At 33.3% G+C, this 23,295-nt stretch overlaps 2 protein-coding genes and 2 pseudogenes across 4 annotated transcripts; 2 read left to right on the forward strand and 2 right to left on the reverse strand.

Moving 5' to 3' along the window:
- LOC18052004 overlaps positions 1-766 on the reverse strand; it is a 1,886-nt pseudogene extending 1,120 nt beyond the window's left edge.
- Positions 767-4,900: 4,134 nt separating this feature from the next.
- On the forward strand, positions 4,901-7,674 carry LOC18052006 (MADS-box protein defh21). Of its 3 annotated transcripts, none has more exons than XM_024191931.1 (8): positions 4,901-5,000; positions 5,276-5,499; positions 6,177-6,261; positions 6,385-6,552; positions 6,692-6,733; positions 6,843-6,884; positions 7,105-7,330; positions 7,445-7,674. In XM_024191931.1, the coding sequence occupies exons 2-8, from the start codon at positions 5,312-5,314 to the stop codon at positions 7,447-7,449; spliced, it is 756 nt and encodes a 251-aa protein (XP_024047699.1). In that variant the 5' UTR covers positions 4,901-5,000; positions 5,276-5,311; the 3' UTR covers positions 7,450-7,674. The 3 variants fall into 3 exon arrangements, with proteins under 3 accessions (XP_024047699.1, XP_024047700.1, XP_006448672.1); XM_024191932.1 differs by having other exon boundaries at positions 4,906-5,000; positions 5,281-5,499; XM_006448609.2 differs by lacking the exon at positions 4,901-5,000 and having other exon boundaries at positions 5,142-5,499; positions 6,186-6,261.
- Positions 7,675-11,565: 3,891 nt separating this feature from the next.
- On the forward strand, positions 11,566-17,850 carry LOC18052007 (coatomer subunit delta). The gene is given in 13 exon segments (XM_006448610.2): positions 11,566-11,704; positions 12,103-12,141; positions 12,520-12,559; positions 13,074-13,297; positions 13,608-13,850; positions 13,953-14,130; positions 14,388-14,698; positions 15,724-15,922; positions 16,013-16,166; positions 16,826-16,888; positions 16,992-17,058; positions 17,060-17,092; positions 17,664-17,850. Coding segments are annotated over 12 exon segments (1,605 nt in total). The 5' UTR covers positions 11,566-11,704; positions 12,103-12,138; the 3' UTR covers positions 17,754-17,850.
- Positions 17,851-20,240: 2,390 nt separating this feature from the next.
- The window catches only part of LOC18052008, a 30,819-nt pseudogene continuing 27,764 nt past the window's right edge, over positions 20,241-23,295 (reverse strand).

Consider the following 23,295-nt stretch of genomic DNA (forward strand, 5'->3'; position numbering starts at 1 on the left):
CTAGCTAAATGCCACAAAGCCGTAATATACACATGAACCACAAGAAAAGCAGAAAATAACAAGCATACAGAAAAGCACCAAAAGGGCACTCTGGGTATCAATGGCAATGATCAACAGAATCAGGAAACTCAAAAAGACTGCATTGTAAGCAATCATCAGCAACGAAACCCACAAGAAAGTGATAAACAATCGCTTCAAAACCTTAGGAATCGCGGACATGGTCGAGGAAAAAGACACGGGCTTCGAGGTGTAAAGAGAGGCGACGGTGAAGACAACGGCGGCCGTTGATAGAAGAGAGAAGGCGAAGAGGAAGATGAGGTAGCAGAATTGGAAGACCAAGAGGCGAGTCCATTGATGGCGGGTTTCGGTCGGATCGTAAGTTGGGTGGTCTTCGAGTTGGCGTAAGATCGGGTGGGTAAAGAGGGAATGAGCTAAGATGGCGAAAGAGAGAGGGAAGATGAGGATTAGAGTGATGAAATAGAACGTCCTGGCAGCTCGCCGCGGGATTGAGATTGATTCCCGTAAAATGTCCGGTATGCTCAAGAATTGGAGCTCTCCTGGGGACAGATCCATGACTAGGGTTTATATAAACTAAGTAGAAAATGAAAGGATTAGAATTTGATGCGAGGAGTTTTTAGAGATTTGACCTTAGCCTTGAATCTTGATTTTGCAGAGAGAGAAGCAAAGCGAAGGTAGAAGAAGATGGGCGATAATGGTGGAAATATTTGTATTATGTGTGGCATTTACCATATTTGTTTGAGGCTACAAGATTATTATTTAGTCAATGCTCGTTACTATTTATTTTAGGGATAAATAAAATTTTGGCATTAATTAAATTTGGATGTATTATACTGTGGTGGTAGTAAATTTAAAAGTACATAAAAAAGATTCTCATAATTTTACTCCTAAAATATTTATTTACTAATTTATATAACAAATAAAAATATAAAAAATAAATCATCTCTTAAAAAATATTTAAATAGTTACAAATTTATGTTATTTTGATAAAATATTTGTTTTTACCAAATTTATTACCTTTTAATCTTTAAATAATTTAGTTATAGTATTTCTTTTCTTTTTATTAATAATAATAATATAAAAATAATAAAGTATTATTTAAAAAGAAAAAAAGATATCCTTTAATATTTTTTTTGAAGAGAAGTATTACTTATGGTATTTACACCATACAAATTATTGAGGCCCATTAATATCCTTTAATGTTAAATAAACAAAATGACAATTTTATTTGAAGGGCATGTTGAAATCTTTTTGAGTGATCTCTTTCATTTGTTTTTTTTTTTTAGTGATGCTGTCATTAGATTGGATGTTTTTCAGATAATTTTATTTTATTAAATACATGAATTTAATTATTTTAATTATAAGGGTTAAACGATTAATTTAGATTTTGCCCTAACTAAATATGGAATTTGGCGTGCTTAAATGATTGGAATGTTTCACTTCCCACATGGTTTATCATCTTTGTGTTTTTATTTGAAAAGTGAGATTTTATTCTTTGCCGACATTTAAAAGGAAAAAAAAAAAAAAAGAATTTTCAATGAGTCATGCATGTCTCGAAACACAAAAACCACCGACTTTAAAATAAGAAGGATCGATTTCAAATCACTTCCTTCATTATTTTAAGATATGAATTCAGTCCACATTTTGTCGCAAGTCATCACGCGCCGCCCCTACATTTTTAGGCTTTTGACGTTGAAGTAACGAAGTTAGGGGGTTAAACTCTTATTTGCATGGCAGATCAAACTTTCTTTTTATAAAATGTAGAGAGATCAAAAAAAAAAAAACAAAATGGAAAGAGGTGATGAAGTTTAAGTTAAATAAAACTATCTTAAATTATTAGTTTGTTTGAAATTGAGATAGTTTAATTTTTAAGTTAAAGACGCTGTAGAAAAAAAAATTATGACTATAATATGAAAATTAAAATTATGTAATAAATATAATTTTTATATAATAATTTTAATAAAATTAATAAAAATATAATAAATTTTTATCATATATATATAATATCAAATTAATTTAAATTATAATAATTAATATCTATTAAATAATTTAATATTATGTCTTTAAATTATAATTAACCAACTTCAATACCAACAACCAACGCGGAGGCAAAAATTATTCAATAAAAATATTTGGGAAGCCGCCACACGACAAATCAAACTTCACTTTGCATGAACCCGTGAATTATATATTATTTGTCCGTCACAACAATCAAACCAATTAATTCACTCGCGCCGCTTTGAGAGCTATCGATCTTATGAAATACATTAATTTATTTTTAAATTTTCGTGATGATTTTGTCATTTAAACTGAAAATAAAAAATGAGATTGAATTTTAATTAGGTCAATTACGATTAAATTAAGGTTACATTTTTTTTTTCTTTTTTGCCACAGCCTATATAAAAAGTGTCTAATAGGCACATAAGAATTTGTATGAAAGATTGGAAGCAACGCAATGTAAAAGCCTATTTTGGCGCAACAAGAAAAGTATTATTGTTTAAAAGAAAATACCATTTTAATAAGTGACAAATTTCAAACAATTTAACGACTTAAAAAGTTTTCCATTATTTAAGTAATTAATTTTCACTTGGCTTGATCTTGAATGGAGATCGAAGCAAACGGATGCTTATATCTTCAAAGAATATGAGTAAAATGAATTTGTGTCACTCCACTATGCATTAATTCATACTAACATATTAACAAGCATGTAAATCAACTAACATGTGACTATTTTACCTTAACTAAGGTCCTCAGTTCGAATCTTGAGAATACAACTGCTTTAAATACTAAATTAATCAGGATCTAATGTAATTTTCGAATGCCAGATAATTTAATATAATGGGAAAAAAAATTCATACTAACATTATAGCACCATAATATAAATACCAATGACATTGTTCAAAACATATACTAAAATCAAATTATAACGATATTGTAACATTATAATCCGTCCATATCATAGTAATATTGATGTGTTTACTTCGCAAAATCGAAATATTGAACTGAAATCAAAATGAGAAATGAATGCTTAAACAGTATTCGAGGGCTGTCCACTCTACTCACATAATCATGGTACATGACTTCATCCCACTGCATGCAGTGTCTTAATGCTTAAATTGTATGATATAAAAACTTCTTTAAGAAATTTCCTTTATGTGATATTGAATTCATGATATAATAATAATATAATTGGCCAATTTAAAGGCAAGGTTCAATTTGTTTCACTCATACAAATCACAGCAATTAAATTAAAACAATGGCTGATATGCAAAAGCAGAACATTTTACATACAATTAAAGCATCAGCCATCCCTTTAATATCCGAAAGGGGTGTGAGTAAATCTGAATATCATATCATATATCATGTATCTTATTGTATCAGTATTTATAGAAAATTTTTCATTAATCTACAATATTCTATTTAATTCATGGCCTTACGTGCCCGTCCCTTCCGTTTTCTTTTTATCGATCTGATCTTATCGTCTTGTTTTCAAACCTTACTTCGTTTGAACAGATTGATAGTGTGAACATGCATTAATTGTATTATGCTGTAAAGACCATGTGGAATTTCAGTACATGAATTTGCAAGGAACATGAAGTTTAACTGCTACGAATACTAATTTTAGCAACCCGCACTTCATTAGCCTTTTCTATAAGATGATAATTCTGACTCTATAATCATGGCTCCTCCTCATGGGTCGTCATTTGTCAACTTGATGCCTATCAGTCAGCCTCTCTTTTTCTTTTCTATCGGATCATGGACAGATTCTTGCTCCAGGCTTGTTTAGGGCTTTAATGAGATGAAAATGACACATAATTTCCGCATTATTGTTCAGTCGATTGACTGCAAGTTCAACTTTACTGTTCTCCCAGGCTAGAGATAAACCCAGATGTGGTTTTTTTTTTTAAAAAATGTTTTGACCACTGACCAGCCTAGGTTTCCACTATTGTATCAATTGATGAGGGTTAAACTAGCTAGGGTTTGTTCAATATCTTAATTTTTTTTTAAAAAAAATTATGATGCTAATTAGTATCACGCATACATGCATACTCGGGCATTAAAATGGCATGAGGCTGTAGTGCTTGATGACTAAGCCCTATATATAAAGTCACAGAAACTTGACACACAACCACTCATATGCATACACTCTTTAAGAATTTCGACTTTGCATTCTATTAATTCTGGCTCATTTGTGGGCAATTTCTTCTGATAATTATCAGCCCTCCCTAATTTTGGCAAGTTTCAAAAAGCTAGCTGGAAGATCAAAGCTGGGTGGTTAGATGTCACTGCAACATGACATCATCTCTTCTTTTTTCTTACTCTTATTTTCATTCACAAGACAGCGAAAGCTAACGATGAATTATTATACAGACGCTCGCTATGATAAAATTAGGGATTTTGATACATACATACATATGTATATAAATATATATTATTTAACATGCATGCATGCAAGCAATCTTACTCATTAAACTTGCAATTCAAACTGTTTATGTACTAATTAATTAATACTTGTAATTATCCCGGCACCTTAAAACAATGAAACCATAATTTTTTTTCTTGCTTTATTGAACATTTAGGCTGTGTTTAGAAGATTGTTGCAAAGCAGAAGCTTATGATAAAACAAGAAAATAATAATAAAGTGCACTTTCGTTGTGCTTATTACAATCAACAGCCACACAACGGAATCAATTTGCATGAACTATCATTACTCTAAACAACATGTGAACTGCATCCATTTGAACACATTAAGCACATGCATACTTCGCTCGTGTGAGCACTGGACACATTAGAAAGACAAGCCTCACTATATGTTTGATCATGTATATACATGTGTGTGCAAGGAAGACAGGCATTTTGGTAAATTCATTAAAAGAGATGGAACATTAGGGAAGTTAATTACATGCCATAGCTAGCTGAGTCTATATATATTCATACCTCATTCAAGCAAATTTCCAATACAAGAAGCAAAGAAAGAAGAGGTAAACCACTCAAACTCTTAAACACTTTATGGTTTCTTTCATTCAATTTCTCTCAAAGTTTATTTTCTTTTCTATCTCCAGTACAATGTTGCAGTCTTAAAGCACATCCTGATATGTCATTCATTAATAGGGTTTCCACTTCTGATTACAGTCGTTCATTTAATTTTCTTCTTCTAAAAACCACATATATTTTTCATAAAAACCGGCCAAGAAACATTTCTTAATTTGTCAAAATTATAATTACCTATATTTTTGTGCCTTTAATTTTGCTGCAGTGCAGCAGTTTATAGAATTAATTGTTGGTATAAATAATGGGACGGGGAAAGATAGAGATTGCGAGGATCGAGAGCAGAACAAACAGGCAAGTCACTTTTTCGAAACGCCGAGGAGGGCTTTTGAAGAAGGCTCGTGAGCTCTCTGTGTTGTGTGATGCTGAAATAGGCCTCATCATCTTCTCATGCACTGGAAAACTGACCGAATTCTGCAGTGAATCAACCAGGTCCTGCCAAGATTATCATTACATATCCCTTTTCTTAATTATTAATTTCCCTATAATGCATTTCTTTGTTTATTTTCTTTTTATATTATAATATTACTTTTGGATGTATTTGAGTTTTTTTTTTCTCTCATTCATGGCTTCTTTCTGGCGGCTAGAACGCTGATCAGTATTTAAATTGTTATATATTTCTGCTTAAATGAGTTAAATTGACGTTCTAATTTCTGTTTTTTTTTTCACTACGTAAAAACTTGTTTTTCTTTTGAAGAAATCATAAAAAATTCAAAGAAATTAAGACCAACTTGGGTTATTTCTTATTCTACTTCCTCCTTTGTTTTGTTTCTTTTTTCTCTTTGACATCCTCCTACCCAATTAGGGTTTCCGTATATTAATCCTTGCGTATTTCTTTGTTGATCCGCTAAAGGTCTCCAGACTCCGGCTTCCTATGATTATATATATATATTTTTGTTGACTTAATGACATGAAGGTCAGGCCTTCGTCAATGTGATTTTCTACGAAAAGTTGTTTTAATCAATTATCACAGAAGTACTAGGAAATATCAAATAAAAAAAATGACCAAGTTGCTATCTCCTTTTTTACCCTCTTCAATCAATACCAGTAATAAATTCTTGCAGAGTTTTCTTTCAGTTTGTATAGATTTTCTTCAATTTAAATTATAGATCTTGCAGCATTGAAGAAATCATAAGAAGGTACCAGGCTGCTAAAGGGGTTAGAATTCCAGCCGGCGTTAACAATCATGATTCGGTACAATTAATTTTTAGTTATTCAAATTATTAATTTCCCTTGCAAATATCTGATATATGTAACAAGTTAACTATGATTGATAATTTTAATTGATTTTTTCTTTTTCGCTCATGAAAATTTCAGGAAGCAATTTACAATGAGTTAGGAAGAATGAGGAAAGAAACTCACAATCTTGAATTGAGTCTCCGACGCTACACCGGTGATATTGACTTGAACTCTGTGAAACTTGAGGAGTTGACTCAACTTGAACATCAACTGGAGTGTTCAGTCAAGAAGGTTCGAGTTAGGAAGGTATGCGTATACAATTTTCACTTCTTTTTACATAATTTTAAAATTCATTCTAATAATCCCATCCTTATAAAAGTTTTCAACAATATGCAAAATATAATCGGTGGATCAAACAAATTAACGTTGAGTTCTGGGCATGCAGATGGAGATCTTACGGCAGCAGACAGACAATCTTCTTAGGAAGGTGATGGGCTGATGGCCACCTAATTATATTACATGGTTTAAATTTTTAATTAATTCACGACCAGATTTTTTAATTAATAGTCTATTCTCTTGATTTTGTTCTAATATAGGAGAAAATGTTGGAGGAGGAGAATGAGCAAATATTCAGCCTGGTTAGTAACATAACTTTTAAATTAACCAGGTTATATAAAAATATATATCAAATTAATCGCTATTCCTGTAGAATCAATTTATAAACTATTGAAATTTTAATGAGTCCATTATAAATTTAAAATAAGCTGTGTTACAAGTTTAACACATTAGACATATACAAATCAATGCTATAGACTATATTTGAGTAATTAGTAATCTAATGTTCATGTTGATTTTTAGTTTAAGGATAATAACAATCAGATGGCATGGGAGCAGCAGCAGCAGCAGCAGGCAGCAATGGTATCAAAGTTTGAAGAACATGGACAAGTGCTGGATCAGTTTCCATTTTCTGGAGAGGCACAACCCAGCAGTGTTCTTGAGCTTGCAATTCCTCATTATCAGCCATTCCGACTGCAGCCTACTCAGCCTAATCTTCAAGATTTCGGTCTTCATTTCCCCACCTTTGGTATTTTATACATTTTATTTTAAGGGATACTGCTGCAAGTTGATTTAACCTCATATATATACATATATATTTTGAACTGATATGTTTTTTTTTTTTTTTTTCCCGATGCTGCAGGGTGATTAGGTATGTGGAAAGTGCTTCTGGGATCAGGAAGAAGAAACAATAGTGCCACGACAAAATATATAAAGGGACTCTTACATATAGCTTATAAATATATATACATATGCTTTTGGGTTTGTTTGTTCGAACTCTAAACTTGTTAGTTTAAGTATGCTTATTGAAATGGGTGTTCTTTGTAACTGCACGTTTGCCAAACGAAGTTTTAATTATACTCCTTTTAGAAACTCAGTGTGAGTCAATTTATTATAAATCAAGAATTTATAATTGCTTACTGATTTCTCACGCAATATTTTTATTGTATGTCTCCATGGACCTCTAAGCTGGATTAGCGAAGACGACTTGACTAATTGAAGGCGTTTAGGGTAAATCATGATGATTTGTATTGATGAATACAAAGATAAGATGTAATATGATAATTGTCTCGAAATTTTATGACATGTACAATTTCAAGTTAAAAAATAATTCAAAAACAATGTCAATTAAAGGCATTTGATCATTCAGTGAGCGTTCGCGCGATGAATTAATGAAGCTCGAATGTCTCATTCGATAAATTTCAAAACTAGCATACCGATGAGCCTAAATAGATCTAGTTAAAATAATAATAATAATAATAATAAAAGAAGAATAAGAAGAAAAAGATATAAAAGAGCCATTTGGATCAACATGTCTGATAACTAGCAATAATAATTAATAACTATTATTTTTGAAACAGCGAAACACATATATTCCATTTCTTCAAAATAGTACAATAATCATCATCAACATCGATTTTCTGCAATCATACTGAAGAATAGAAAGAAATTCAATTTACACAAGAGATATCCCTGAACAAAAAATATTAATTGCACGTAATAAATTAGAGCTCTTCGTAGGAGTTGGGATATATATCCTTAAGCTAGCTAGCTCTTTCATTTTACCATCCACCATCTGGAAGAAAAACATATCATGACAAATAAAAATAACACCAACAACATATATAGAACCACAACCCTTACAGATCTAAATTCGAATAATAAAAAATATCCTTTACAAATTCAGATCTAAAGGGGAGTGTTAAGTAGTTATTAGATCTGGGAAAGTTTTTTAGTCATTTTTGTTCTTAAAAGTTGAAAAAAGCTACTCACAATTAATTAGAAAGTTGATTAATTTCCGTTGACGTGCACAATTCCATTAGTTTAGTAGACTTCATGAATTCAGAATTCCATGTACATTTTTCTTGAACTTAATTGTTCACGTATCAAAAACAGATTGGTTGAAGGATATTTCACCACACCCCAAAATAATTCATCTTCTAATAACTCTAATTTTATTAATAGTAGTGAAATGTACACAACAATTAGTATGGCATCTATTACACCATCACTACATGAAAAAAAAAATTATTATAAAACAAATGAAAATTTTACCACAAGACATTTTTTTTTTTTTTCAGTTTGTCTCTTATAAATGTGGTACTAATTGTTACAATAAGATTATTATTTTATTAAACTAAAAAAATTTAATATGAACAAAACGAGTAGAAATAGGCCTGTTTGGAATCACGTTGGAAGGTTCAAAGGTGATTTTAAAAAGATAAAAACTAATTTTGGTATTTGGTAAATATTTTTAAAAACTACTTTTAACAAAATCACCATATTCTACAACAAATTTTAAAAAGCAAGGAAATAATAAATTTTCAAAATATGATTTTGAGAATAACTTATATATTTAATACCATTCCATATATATCCTCATACATATTATAAAAATCTAAAATTATTCTTATTAATTAAGAAATAAAATAATTAATTTTAAAGAGATTATAATTATTACCAATTATAATGAGGTGAAAAAATATAAATAAAATTAATAACATAAAATATTTATTTTAATTTTCAATTATTATATATACACAGTTAAAAATATTTTGTATATGTTTTTATAAATTTGTAAATAAATTATATTCAACATTATATCAAATCAAGTTATTTACATTTTTACAATAATTTAATAGTAAGATTTACAAAAAAAAACATATGATTGCTTTTAAATTTTACAACGCTTTTAAAAATTAATTTTACCAAATATTTAACTAATTCTCTTCACAGTTAATTAATAACAATTATTTTAAAAACTATAACACTATCAAACTAACCTATAATACAATTGATAACAGCATGAAATCGACATGCTTCCAAACATTTTCCTTTAGTATCACGAAACAAGTTTCTAAATAAAATAATAAACATAAAACTGCATTTAAAATCTATTTTTCAAGTTTTCAATTGATTAGAAAAAAATTATATTTATTTTTTAATATTTTGCTAGCGACTCTTTGTACCTAAGTTTAAACACGTGACTCATCAGTCGTCACTGACAGCGGCTTTTAACGATTAACACCCTCTAAATCCTTAAAACGCCCTTTTCGAATTTTATTTCCTAAAATACCCTAAGCTTAATTGATAAAATATAAGGTTATAGATTAAAATTAACTATCTTCTCCTAGAATTTTATCTATTTTTCTTTTTACAAATTAAAAATATTAAATTTATCTCAACATTTTTCTTATTATATAATTTTTATTTTCATAATTTTAAATTCTTATAATTTTAACAAAAATATTTTATAATTAAAATTAAAAATATAAACATAAATCATGAAATGGTGCGGTGTTAAAAATTTTTATTTGAATAATAATTTATTTAAGTGTTTAATTGAATTTTTATTCAAAATAAAAAATAAATTAATTTGTGTTAGGTTATTTAAAGGGTAATTTATCGTCAGCCCCCATATGTTTCAACAATTAGCGCCGCACACCCACATGTTTCAACCATGTGTGGCGCGCACCCATTTCCGTTAAATAAACGGTTATTTCAAACGGAGTAGGGGTAAAAATGAAAATAACAGCATTGCCGAAAGTTTGAATTTGAAAAGGTAATATTACAAACAAATTCATATCAGTTTTGTCTTATGTGAAGTCACTAACATTACACTCTTGCCCTTCAAAAACAATTTCATTACAATACATATGTGGCATTAGATAAACACATTACAAGCGTAGGTAAAGCATGTGCAGCTGTGCATTGTAACGGCTATATATAGGCAGCGGATGGCATCATTTACAGTTCCTTTGCAACGGTAACATAACGGCAAGAGGGTTCCACCAGTATAAATATTAATGTTGTGCAACCCTCCTTAACTTCACCATGACTGACAAAACTCACTAGCATATTGATACAAACAACACTTGTTCGTTGTTGAGCTTTAGATCATGTACACACAACATTAAACACAAAAATCCTTGTTAATTTCATCGATTAAGGGCATTCACCCAATGAATTATCAACAACCATCTCAGCATTCTCCAAACAAGCAATGATCAATGACCAAAGAAAATTAAATAGAACCAATGCCACAACCATCCATAGTAAAATCAAATCCAAAAATGCAATTGTACTTATTCAAATCACAAAATATAGCAATTCAAATTGACATGCAAATCAGTATACCTAACGAAAATTAAATAAAAAGTGCTCTCACTCACCTTAGCTCCTTTAAGGACGGGTTACTGGTTTAGCTCTCAAACCTCTGTTATCTCAGTGCATTTTCTGAATTATGCAGCAAAAAAAATTGTCTCCGTAATATATATGAGAGTAGTAGGTGATAATAGGTGGTATATGAGAGTAGTAGGTGATAATGGGTGGTTTTCCTGCCATTTGGGTCTCTTCATCTTGGATTTCCCTCCAATTTCCAGTAGCTGAGCTTCTTGTACAAGCAAGCTCATTGACATGACGAAGGAATAGTAAAGCTACAGAGGTTGAAATGATTAGTTAAGCTTTGATTCTGGAAACTAAATGAATTTTTTTTTTATTTTTCAGAGTAGCTATTTCCATTTTTACCCTTACACCATTGCAAATAACTGTTTATTTAACGGAAATGGGTGCACGCCGCACATGGTTGAAACATGTGGGTGCGCGGCGCTAATTGTTGAAACATATGGGGGCTGACGATAAATTACCCTTATTTAAATAACTTTAATGAAAAAGAGATTTTAGGAGGGATTTCGAGGGTGCCGAACGGCCTACCCTTGAAAGCCTAAGCAATGAAATATTTATTGGGCCCTGGTCCAAACCAGAGCGGATTCTTTACAAACCCAAATAAAAGTCGAATTCATTTCTCATTTGATACTCTTCGAGCTTACAGGTTCTCTTTTGCAAATTCTGTTGCTTCTGAAGAAGAAGACTAAGACGCACGCAGAGAAGGACATCGATCCAGGTTAGTAGCGTTATGATCTCTGTCTCCTACTTTTCTCTCCACTACAATCTCAGTCGTTGATTCACAAATCTCCAAAATTCTAAATTCTCATTCTTCGGTACTGTTTTGGATTTGCAATTAGATCTCAGATCCAAGAATATAAATTTCGTTTGTTTCTTACATTTTCCTGCATTTTCTCGCCAACTAAACGGGACAAATAATTTAAGTTTCTGTTACGTGGATCAATTAGACCCTATGTAACTAGAATTGGATCTGATCTCGAGTCTAAGCAATTGAAATATACTATCACTAGATTTGTTGCTCCTTGAGTAAAAGGATATTGTCCGCTACTCTACTACTATTGGTTATTTCGTTGCTTCACTATGTTGTATTTGATTTTTTTCAATCTTATTTTTCAGGTTCTGTTGGTGGTAGTTTCTTCTTCTTAATTCAAGATGGTAATATTTTTCTTCCTTTGCTGTCAAATTACTCAATGCTTGTGCATTTTTGTGAATTCAATTGCATTATATTAAGCTATATGCGGTTTATAGATATTTTGAGTTGATAAGATCATGCTATTAATGCAAGTTTACTGTAGGCTTGATGCAACCTTTTTTTGCTAAAGTATAGTGGAATGAAAGAAATCTTTCATGCTTAAAAACACATTTGATGACTTGATGATACTTCAATTGTTGTCGCTTAGTTTTTGTTTTTTTAGCACTTTTCTTTTTTTATTTATTTTCTTGAATGTATGAGTAGAATGATCTGTCGGTTTATTCATTTGTTTATTTTGTGTGGAAATTTGTAACTTATTTATCTTTTTATTTGTGATATAGGTTGTTCTTGCTGCTTCTATTGTGTCCAAATCTGGCAAAAGTGAGTTATTTGTTTGTTCTGTGTTCTTTTGCTAAAAATCATTTTGTATAAGTAGTTTCCTGCTATTTTTTGTGAAATGGAAATGTGGTCAATGAGAATAATATAGAGGCTTTGAGAAAAAGGAAACAAACATACTTTTAAGATTATTAACGTACTAGCCTTGGTAAATTAGAATACAGACTTTGCTAATTGATCTCCTTGGTACTTGTGGACTTTACATAAGAATTGGACACTTAAATAAAATTGTCAGAAAAGGTAGTAAGTGCCTGATCATAAATCTGGTAGGTAATTTTGTTTGAGATTAATTAATTTAATCTCTTCTCTTCCCACCACCCACACCCCTGCTCAACAATTCCCCCAACCTTTCTACCCAACTGCCATATACACACTCTCTGTCTATACTTTTATCTTTTATTAATATTTCCTGCAACGTGGTAAATATCTATATTGTAAGCTTTCTTGTTTTGTTTGCTTTTCTATCACTGTTGTTGACATTTTTCTTAAATAATTGCAGTTCTTGTCTCTAGGCAGTTTGTGGATATGTCTCGAATCAGGATTGAAGGTCTTCTTGCTGCTTTTCCTAAGTTGGTTGGCACTGGAAAACAGCATACATATGTTGAGACTGAAAATGTGCGCTATGTTTACCAGCCAATGGAAGCTTTGTATCTGCTGCTTGTGACAAACAAACAGAGCAACATCCTTGAAGATTTGGAAACTCTGAGGCTTCTCTCCAAGCTTGTATCCTTCTGCTGGTCTTAGATAATGTCTATTGATTGCTTGTTTAACCTTTCTTGGATGGCTTATAGGTAGATTATTTGTTGTGTTATTGTGATGGATTTACTGGTGTGGATTGGGAACTTCCTTTTTTCATGCGATCACATGTCTAACTGAATACAGTGTATTGTTTGCATGCTGCATGCTATTTTATTTTATTTTTTATTGTTATATTTTAAAAAAATAAAATGTAACAGTTGCGTATGTCATCCCGGGATTTTATTGCAATTTATGCAGATCAGAGCTATGTGGTTGATTCCTTAAATTGGTATAGGTACCTGAATATTCATACTCTCTAGATGAGGAGGGTATCTGCAAGACAGCTTTTGAGCTGCTTTTTGCATTCGACGAAGTAATATCCCTTGGGCACAAGGAAAATGTGACTGTTGCACAGGTTAAGCAATACTGTGAGATGGAGAGTCATGAAGAGAAGTTGCACAAGCTTGTGGTGCAGAGCAAGATCAATGAAACCAAGGATGTCATGAAGCGCAAAGCTAGTGAGATTGACAAAAGCAAGGTATTTGTTTTAAGGTTCTGAAGTAGTTCCTTAGGAACTTGTATCTTCTATCGCTCTGTTGTGTCATATAATTTCCTTTTGAAATTGTCATACTTTCTGCAGATTGAGAAGAATAGAGGCGACAAAGGAGGGTTTATGTCCTTACAGTCAATGGGATCAGGAAGAATTGAAAGTAGCTTTAGCGATATGAGCATTTCTAGTGGTGGAGGTGGTTTTGGCAGTGGTTCTGGGTTTGGTTTGGCGACTACTGATGTTGAGACCTTTTCTAGCAAGTCTAAAGGTACGTGTCCTTTTAGTGGAATGAATACTATGCAAGTGCTTTTAAGTACTTGATGTTATAAATTGCTAATTTGTTGTTGATTTCCATAATCTTTTCTGAATCCCTTTGGCAAATAGGTTATACTTCCTCTGTCTTTAAGAAATATGTTTGTTAACTCTTTCTGAACAGCAGTCTTTTACATCTCTTTATGATTTTAATTGTGTTATTGTTTATGAATTAAGAAGCTCTCTTTTCTTTGTATATTCTTGTATCAGCAGGCCGACCGCCTTCATCTGCCAATGCTCCTCCTAAAGGTCTTGGTATGCAACTTGGTAAATCACAAAGGACAAACCAATTCTTGGAATCCCTCAAAGCAGAGGGTGAAGTGATTCTTGAGGATGTGAAGCCTATAGCAGGCCAATCCAGAGCAGCTGCTGCTACCCCGCCACTGACTGATCCCATCACTTTAACTGTTGAGGAGAAAATCAATGTGAGCCTGAAACGAGATGGTGGAATGAGTAACTTTGATGTCCAAGGAACTTTGTCACTTCAAATTCTTAACCAAGAAGATGGGCTAATCCAAGTTCAGGTACTCTTTTTCCTTCCTGCCTCACTAGCAATTTATTTTTCTTAATTTCCACTGTTTATTCTAAATGGTTTTGTTGGTTGACTTGCTTATAAGCTATTTCATCTGTTTTGGTTCTTCCTGCATGGTGATTGTTCTTTATCAAAAGTACTGTTTGGCAATTGCTTGCTGTGGTTCTGTTCTGTTCTAGGGTGCATAATGGGGTAGAGTGTTTTTAGTTGGTACAGTGTTGATGTTCCATTGGAGCATTAACTCATTAGTTTCTTGGGCCCATTTGACTGTAAGTATGGCATTGGCCTGTTTGGGTTTATAGTTCTTTACAAGACTTAGACACAGCATGCTGCACATTTATGCCGTGTTGTGTGCGAGAATTGCAAGGCAGAATGATCGGTCATTAACTTCTCATGCAGATTTTCATCATTTTTTTGTTCCTCGCATTCAATTTTCATGGGTGGTGAAATTTGCTGTTAAGTTGTCTCAAACTTAATCCTCTTCTCTTCATCACATCTTGCAAAACTATGTGCATTCATTCTCAGTTCTGCTCCGCACTTTTCCCAGCCCTATCCTATCTGTTGACCACACTGGAAATTTAGAAAAGGATGAAAATTTATGTCCATACATGTTTTGATAATTGCTTTCTTTGATCTGGTCTGTATCTCTTGCCAATTCAAAAAGGCTTCCGATTTTCTTGTTAAATCTTAAGTTTGAATATTCAACTTTTCAATGAATGCTGAGAACTATGCCATTAGTTGATTACAAAATTTAACAATTTTAAGCCATTGTGAAAGTTAATTGGATAGCTCCGCACAGTTCTTTCTTGATAGACTGTCTATGTGCTTTGTCATCATCGAGGAAAAGACGATGCTTAACATGGTGTATTAATTATTATCAAATGCTTGTTTCTCTTTGTTGATACTTGTGCCGAAAATAAGTAATCATCTGTTCCAGATATTAAGTTTTTTGATTGTTGTCAAATTGTTATTATTTGCCTAGCTGAGTTTAATATAAAAAGTGGTGCCTTATTTCAGATTGAAACCGGAGGCAACCCGGGCATCCTTTTCAAAACACACCCTAATATGAACAAAGAACTCTTCACCCATGAAAATATACTAGGCTTGAAGGATCCTAACAGGCCTTTCCCCACAGGCCAAGCTGGTGATGCAGCTGGTGTTGGTCTTTTGAAGTGGAGGATGCAAAGTGCAGACGAGTCTATGGTGCCATTGACAAGTGGGTTAAATTCTTAGACAGCTTATCCTTTTCATATGTCATTTCTGTTTTTATGCTAAAGTCATCTTTATGATTGTGTGTGTACTACAGTCAACTGCTGGCCCTCTGTTTCTGGAAATGAAACTTATGTGAGCATCGAATATGAAGCTTCAACAATGTTTGATCTGCGAAATGTAGTGATCTCAGTTCCTCTTCCAGCTCTCCGAGAGGCACCAAGTGTTAGGCAGATTGATGGGGAGTGGAGGTAATGAAATTGAGTTTCTTCTGTTTATGTTATGGGTATTAGATTGAAGTTTAATTGGCTTCAGTCTTTCATGATAGGTTTTTAGTTTTAAGATGTTCATATTTTCAAGTTTTGATTTCTGTAACGATTACAATTGCTTCTTTGTGTCCACTTTTTTTTTTCTTTGAATATTTCCTATTACTCAGTTAGAAATGATGAATATGACTGTAGTTTACATTGCTAATATTTAGAATATGGTGTACTAGCCTTAAAGGATATGATATGCGTTTTTATCCCTGGAATAGGGTATTGATTGAGTATACATCTATTAATTGTTACGCCGCAGTGCTTTAAAGTGGGATTATTTTCGCTAGTTTGATTATAAGTATATTTCTTTGTTACTTGTTTGGAAAAAATTCGCAATTTGAAATTCTATGTTATTATTGTTTAATTGTTATGTCTATGCGATGAAGTTGTCAAAGTGAGATTATACTGGCAATTTTTGTTACCCTTTCCAGTTCTTGTAATTTAAAATGTTGAGTTATTCTAGCATTCTTTAAAATGTTATGTCTATGTGATGAGGTTCTCAAAGTGAGATTGTACTGGCCATTTTTTTGTACCCTTTTCATTTCTTGTAATTTAAAATGTTGACTTAAACTAGCATTCATTTTTATTTCCAGGTATGACTCAAGAAATTCTGTCCTGGAATGGTCCATACTTCTTATTGATAACTCTAACCGCAGGTTAGTCAATGTTGTTGGCTTTTACTTTCGTCTTATTGTGCTGCATGTTCTTCTTATTCTAGTGGCAATCAATGAATTAATTGTTTGTGCTAATGAATTGCAGTGGCTCAATGGAATTTGTTGTGTGCCTCCTGCTTGATTCATCATCTTTCTTCCCTATTTCTGTGCGATTTTTCAGCTACAAGTACTTACAGCGATCTAAAGGTTTTGCTTTGCTACTATCTGAATGATCCAATCCCTGTTGTGGTTGTTTAGTGATATAATCTGGTGGTTTAGCTAATGGAATGGTACTGTGCCAGTTTAATTTTGTGGCCATTCCTTGATTTTTTTTTTTTTTTTTAAACTTTTCCATTTTAAGTTGTTTGCATGTCAGGAATTGGTCTCTAACACCAATTAATCTAAAATATTGCTAATGAATGGCACTAAAAGCAATTATTCCCACTCCTCATGCATAATGCAGTTAATTGTGAGGAGTAGCCATCCCTGTGGTATGTACCCCATAGCCAAACTCGTCTTCAATGGGCCCTTGCTTGGTGAATATACATATAAACTTATTGTAATTATACATTTTCAACAGAGTCTTTAGGTGACTGCTCTTAATCATAGTATAAGCAAAATTGAGATTGTGGGGTTTGATAAGATTTATCATCCAAGCACATGTTAATTAATTCTCTGTTTCCTTTTTTAGTGAAATTTGTAATTCTACTGTTGCATTATTTGCTTCTGAACGTCTTGTCTCTTTGATTTCCCTTTTAACTCTGCATTATAATTACAGGTTGTAAATGTCATCCCTTTAAGAGGTGGAGCTCCTCCCAAATTTTCTCAGAGGACAGTTTTGATCACAGAAAATTACCAAGTTGTGTAGCTGATGGAAAAGACGCATCAGATAACAAGTTTCTATTGGCATTCTTAGATGATGTTTTCAGTTGTATGGGGAGTTTGACTATTAGCGAAATCTTTTTTTTCCTCATTTTCATTTCTTATCCTAAAAGTTTTGAGATATTGATTTTATTGACCTAATTTTCTTCTATTATAAATAGTGCCTTATACATTGTCAATGATTGTACGAACATGTTGTTTCTACTTTCTAGAATATACCGTCTTTGTGCCATCAGAAAGAATGTGTTTGTGCAGTCTTCTTGCTATTCTGATGATTTCATCTACACCTTGTAACAGAAGCGTATGTTCGGGGAATAATAAGTTAATAGAGTCCTGAAGCTTATTTGGAATCCTTTTAGATAATTCTAAACATTTTAAGTAAAGCATTTGTGATTAAGAAAAAAAAAAAAAAAATATATATATATATATATATGAAATCATCAGCTACACAAGCAACAAGAACCACACAATTATGTGGATTCCACAATTTGTGTGGTTCTTGTAGATTGTGTATGGTACATTCAATGTAACATAGGGACTCCCATATATATATATATATATATATATTGGGATTTGCTTACATTCATTTGTAAGCTGAGGTGAAGAGCTGATTGGGATTTGCTTACATTCGTTTGTAAGCTGAGGTGAAGAGCTGAGGTGAAGAGCTGATTGGGATTTGCTTACATTCGTTTGTAAGCTGAGGTGAAGAGCTGAAGTTGAACAAAACGCTGAGGGAGGAAAGTGGATAAATATATATTCATGGATTTAATGTAAAACGGAGCCCTATGTTTTAGTATATTATCAAAAATATCTTTTTGGTTTCATGTTTTTTCGATTACACCCCATCCATTACTTGTCAGCAAGGAGGTCACTGTCCCATCAAAGCGCCGTTTAATACAGTTTTTTAAATAAAATTTATCTCAAAGAGTTTTATTAGTAGAGCATTTGTCAATAAACTTGCAACTAAAAAGATTTAGTTGTTTTGTTGCAGGTGAAAATTTTTATTAAAAAATATTAAATTATTTTAATAGTTAAGTTTTTTAAAATTATGTTACGAAATGAATAAAATAAAATAATTAAATTAATAAATAATATTTTAAATATTTTAATATTTTAAAAAGAGTTTCAATTTCTACTTTCAAAGTTTTAAATTTGAGCTTTTGTTTTTAAAGGTAAAATAAATTATTTAATTTTTAAAAATTCTACTAAAAAATAACAAAAATTTTAAAAAATAGCTTACAAAATTTAATAAACCCTTGCGGCCATTAATAGCGATACTAAATAGAGAAAGGCTGTTCACCAAATAGGGACTAAATCTCAACTGTTCCCAAGTCCTAACTCTGACAATTACTATTTTGCCTCTTAAAAATATTTCTTAAGCAAATGGAAATTTTCACACACCCCCTCAATCCTCATAATGGAGGAAGGATGTTTGCCCCTTTTTGTTTTTTCATTTTTGATAGAGGAAGGGTGTTTATTTATCACCATCACCATGCCAATGAAGTCTCTAATTCTACGGACATGTTTGAACGAATTTTGTTTCGTGCCACTGCACAGTGCACAGTCAAATGTACACAAAAAACAATCATGAAAAGGCAGTACATGCAATCGTTGACCAATAATTGAATGCAGTCGTTGACATTTCAATGAGCTGCCTGGTTCTCAACCGCAAAAGTACATACAACTCATCAATCGTCCATTCACTCTCTCACGGTACAGACACAGTTTTGGGTCACTAAAACTCTTAATTAGTTTTGATCTATTTCTCATTTCCCTGGTGTCCGAAGTCTTTCATTTCTCAGAGATCATGACCAGTAAAGCGAGTAGAGAAGAGCAAAATTGAAGAATTCGAATCCTAACCTTGCTGATGCTGAGGCGGATTACGATAAAGTTTTGGCGGAAAGAAATGAGGAAATTGAGAAGCTTAGGTCGAGCCCAAGTGTCAGGTCGGGAGCTATTCAGAAAGCTTCCGTCCCCTGAAGAGGAGCTCCAAGTATGCTCCTCAGGAAAAGGACTTTCGAAGATTCTTGATTACGGCCTACGCTAATCCAATGTAGAGATTATTAATGTACTCACATTTGACTCATTACTTTGCCTCTTGATTGAAGAATATGATCAAATGTTTTTCATTAATTAATCTTTTCGCCATATCTTTCTCGTTGTCGTGTCTTATCCTAAGTCATATCCTCCAACATATATTCGAAATGAATTATTTCGTTTTGGAAAAAAATAAAAATAAATACTTGTTACAACTTTTTTTTTTTTAATTTAAGTAAATAATTTTTGGTTCAATGCTAGAGTGACAAACTATTTATTTCTCCAAACTGAAGTGACCAAATGGTATTGTGTTCATAAGTGGTGTTTTCATTCAATTCAGTACTGACATATACATCAATGTATAGAATTTTGGAAGTAAGAATTGAACCTAATTTCTTTTAACTCACTGCATATCAATCAATATTTATGCCTCGAATTAAACGTTTGTGCTACATGTACACTGAATTTCCAAATGTGCATTGAATATCTTGGTGTTCTTTTGGCGTTCACTTGTTTCCCCTTCTTTGCGGAAAAAGCTAGTTTTGCCTATCTGGAAGAGAGAATCTGACACATAGCTCCATCGAAGAACAATGTAAAAGAGTCTGAAATGTTGCCAGATAAACAAGATGACGGGCGTGGAAGCAATTACGGAAACAAGAATAGCAATCCATAACGTTTCGCGGGTGAAGAGAATGAAAAATGTTGTAGAAAACACAGCCATCATTGCTGCTACAGATATGAAAAGTGTTGCAAGTCCAAGCAGCAACTTTCTTGGCAACAACCGGAGGAAATCTTCTTCTGCATACCGCGGGGTGAGAATGGATAAGAAGTTCACTACTGAGGCAGAGGAGGATACTAGCGATATCGCATCTGATATGGCAAAAATCTTGAAGGAAAAATTTTCGGAAAATTTTTCTAGGAAAAACAGAAACCCTGTGTCCTCTCTATTGCTACGTGGCACAGTGAAAGCTGCCACAAAAACCACGGTGGCAATGAGTGTTGCCACAAACATGCATGATGTTGCAGTGTCCTTCATCCATTTCTCCCCTGTTTCCCTCAAGTCTTTATGTTCCTTTGTAAATAAAGCTCTTGGAGTAAGACCTTCTCTGTTTTTGGCTTCGGCAAACCCTCGTTGAACAACTTTTTCTACCTCCTACGATGATTAGTCATGAACGAAATTAAGCTTAAGATTAAAAGTTTCTGTAAAAGATAGGGTTAGATTAATCGAACAATTAATTCAACTTAAACCACAAAATTCTGGCTGCATTTGGAGAGCTGCTCCTGAAACAATATTGAGTCGATCTTGCGGTGGCAACATTGCAGCTAAATGCAAAATATTGTTACCTTTTGTTTGTCTTTGTAGACAACTATCAAATCCTTAGCTGAACCTATCTGATATACGAGTTTGAAGATGTGCTCCTGACGATTCAAAGCGGCGATATGAAATATGCTATAATCGTCTTACATCAACTTTGTTCCATACCAGGTTAGGATACTCGCGAGTAAGTATCAATAGAAACTCGACGTTTCCTTGTTTTGCAGCATCAAATATTAGTGCTCCAGGTTTTGAAATTAGTCTTGATATTTCCGAGTCACTCAACAATGCAACTTTTCCGCAAAGGCGTTCCACTAATTTTAGTGCTTCGGCACCCGAAAAAAAGACTTTCGAATATTGTAAAAGACCCAAGACAGAAAAATAAATTGGGAGGAAAAAAAGTTAAGATGGTCCTGAGGATTAACCAAGATTGAAGCATCTCCTAAAAATTCCTCGCTGATTTTGATTGATGAAATTAGAAGACGTCAGATTATTTCGAGCCAAGGCATGCAGCGCTGTCTCACAATTTTCCAGCGCGAAGAGTGGCTAACTGTGGGCGATCCCTAAACAACTGCAATGCAACATCTGGGAGCAACATGTTCATACGTACTGAAGATTCTGATAAGCTGAAAACAGAAGCTTTACAGAACACTTCCCAAAGGATCTTGGATTAGAATCAATCAAGATGCCTCCCAAAGACAACCAGAAAGCTTAATGGATTAATGACCTGTTACTAAGACTAGGATTGTGTTTAGAAACAAGCAAAGAAATGAATTGAAATCAAGAAATCACAGAACACAACTATGTAACGTGGTTCAGTCAATTTGCACTGACTTACATCCACGGGGGAACAAACTTAACAGCTTCATTGATATGACTTCAAGACTTGATTACAGAGATTAACAAGCACTCAACAGGAACAAGAAAACTCTCAGTCTCAAGCTTTCTTTCTCTCGTTACAATGCTCTCTCTCTCAACCAACACACACCCCGTTTCCAGCTGAGCATCACAGCTTATAAACCACCTCAGAGGCTTCCCAGAAACGCACGTGAGGACCATGTGCAATAACGGCCCTTTAACAACCTTTTGTATGCACGTGTTCTGCTCGTGTTCTATTAACTTCAAAACGGCAAGACTGTATGTCGTTGTAGCAAGCAAAACATTTACTTCATAAAACGCAGTCTTTAAGTGTCGTTTTACTGAAGTTATCGAGCATCACAAAACGCAAGCTAACTCTGTCGTTTCATCCTCTTTGATTTGATTCACTGAATACACAACAAACTCCACCTTGAAGCAAATCATTCCTGATAAACTTCTTCCCCATTATCGTGTGCATTTCTCAGGAGCTGCACACTCCAGTCAAATCCAAGCAGAGGCTGAATTTGGCTGTAGGTACCACCTTTGTAAGCATGTCAGCTGGGTTACTGTCAGTGTGAACTTTAACCATTTTGATGACTCCTTTAGACACTTCATTCCTTATAAAGTGTAGCTTCACATCAATGTGTTTGGTTCTTTCATGGTGTACTGGATTCTTGCTCAGATAGATCGCACTTGAGCTATCACAATGAATATCAACAGACTGTTGCTTCTTCCCCAGTTCAGCTAGCATACCCTTAAGCCACAAGGCTTCTTTAACAGCCTCTGTAGCTGCAGTGTATTCAGCTTCTGTAGTTGACAAAGCTACAATGTGTTGAAGGCTTGCTTTCCAGTTGATTAGACATCCGTTTAGCATAAACATATAGCCTGTTAAGGATCTTCTTCTATCATTGTCCCCTGCAAAGTCTGAGTCTACATATCCACATAGCCCACCATTTCTGCCCTCAGTTCTCCCATATTGCAGTCCAACCCCCAAGGTACCCTTTAAGTATCTTAGAATCCATTTCACTGCATTCCAATGCTCCTTCCCTGGTGTTGCCATGTATCTGCTCACAAGGCTTAAAGCATATGCAAGATCTGGTCTGGTTAATACCATTGCATACATCATGCATCCAACAGCATTTGCATATGGAATTTTTATCATTTCAGATTTCTCTTCATCAGTCTGAGGACATTGCTGATTTGAGAGTCTGAAATGTGATGCCAGGGGTGTCATGACAGGTTTACAGCTTTCCATCCCAAAGGTGTCAAGTACCTTAGCTAGATACTTCTCTTGAGTTAGAAATATCTTTCCTTCCTT

Source organism: Citrus clementina, unplaced genomic scaffold, assembly GCF_000493195.1.
Source record: "Citrus clementina cultivar Clemenules unplaced genomic scaffold, Citrus_clementina_v1.0 scaffold_2, whole genome shotgun sequence".
NCBI classification, from domain to species: Eukaryota; Viridiplantae; Streptophyta; class Magnoliopsida; order Sapindales; family Rutaceae; genus Citrus; species Citrus x clementina.

What these genes read in the sequence shown, in the direction of transcription:
- LOC18052006 (XM_024191931.1), top strand. Translation starts at nt 5,312, where the DNA reads ATGGGACGGGGAAAGATAGAGATTGCGAGGATCGAGAGCAGAACAAAC. An exon ending in AGAAGGTTCGAGTTAGGAAG is followed by an intron (nt 6,553 to 6,691) that starts GTATGCGTATAC and finishes CTGGGCATGCAG; the next exon opens with ATGGAGATCTTACGGCAGCA. An exon ending in ATGAGCAAATATTCAGCCTG is followed by an intron (nt 6,885 to 7,104) that starts GTTAGTAACATA and finishes GTTGATTTTTAG; the next exon opens with TTTAAGGATAATAACAATCA.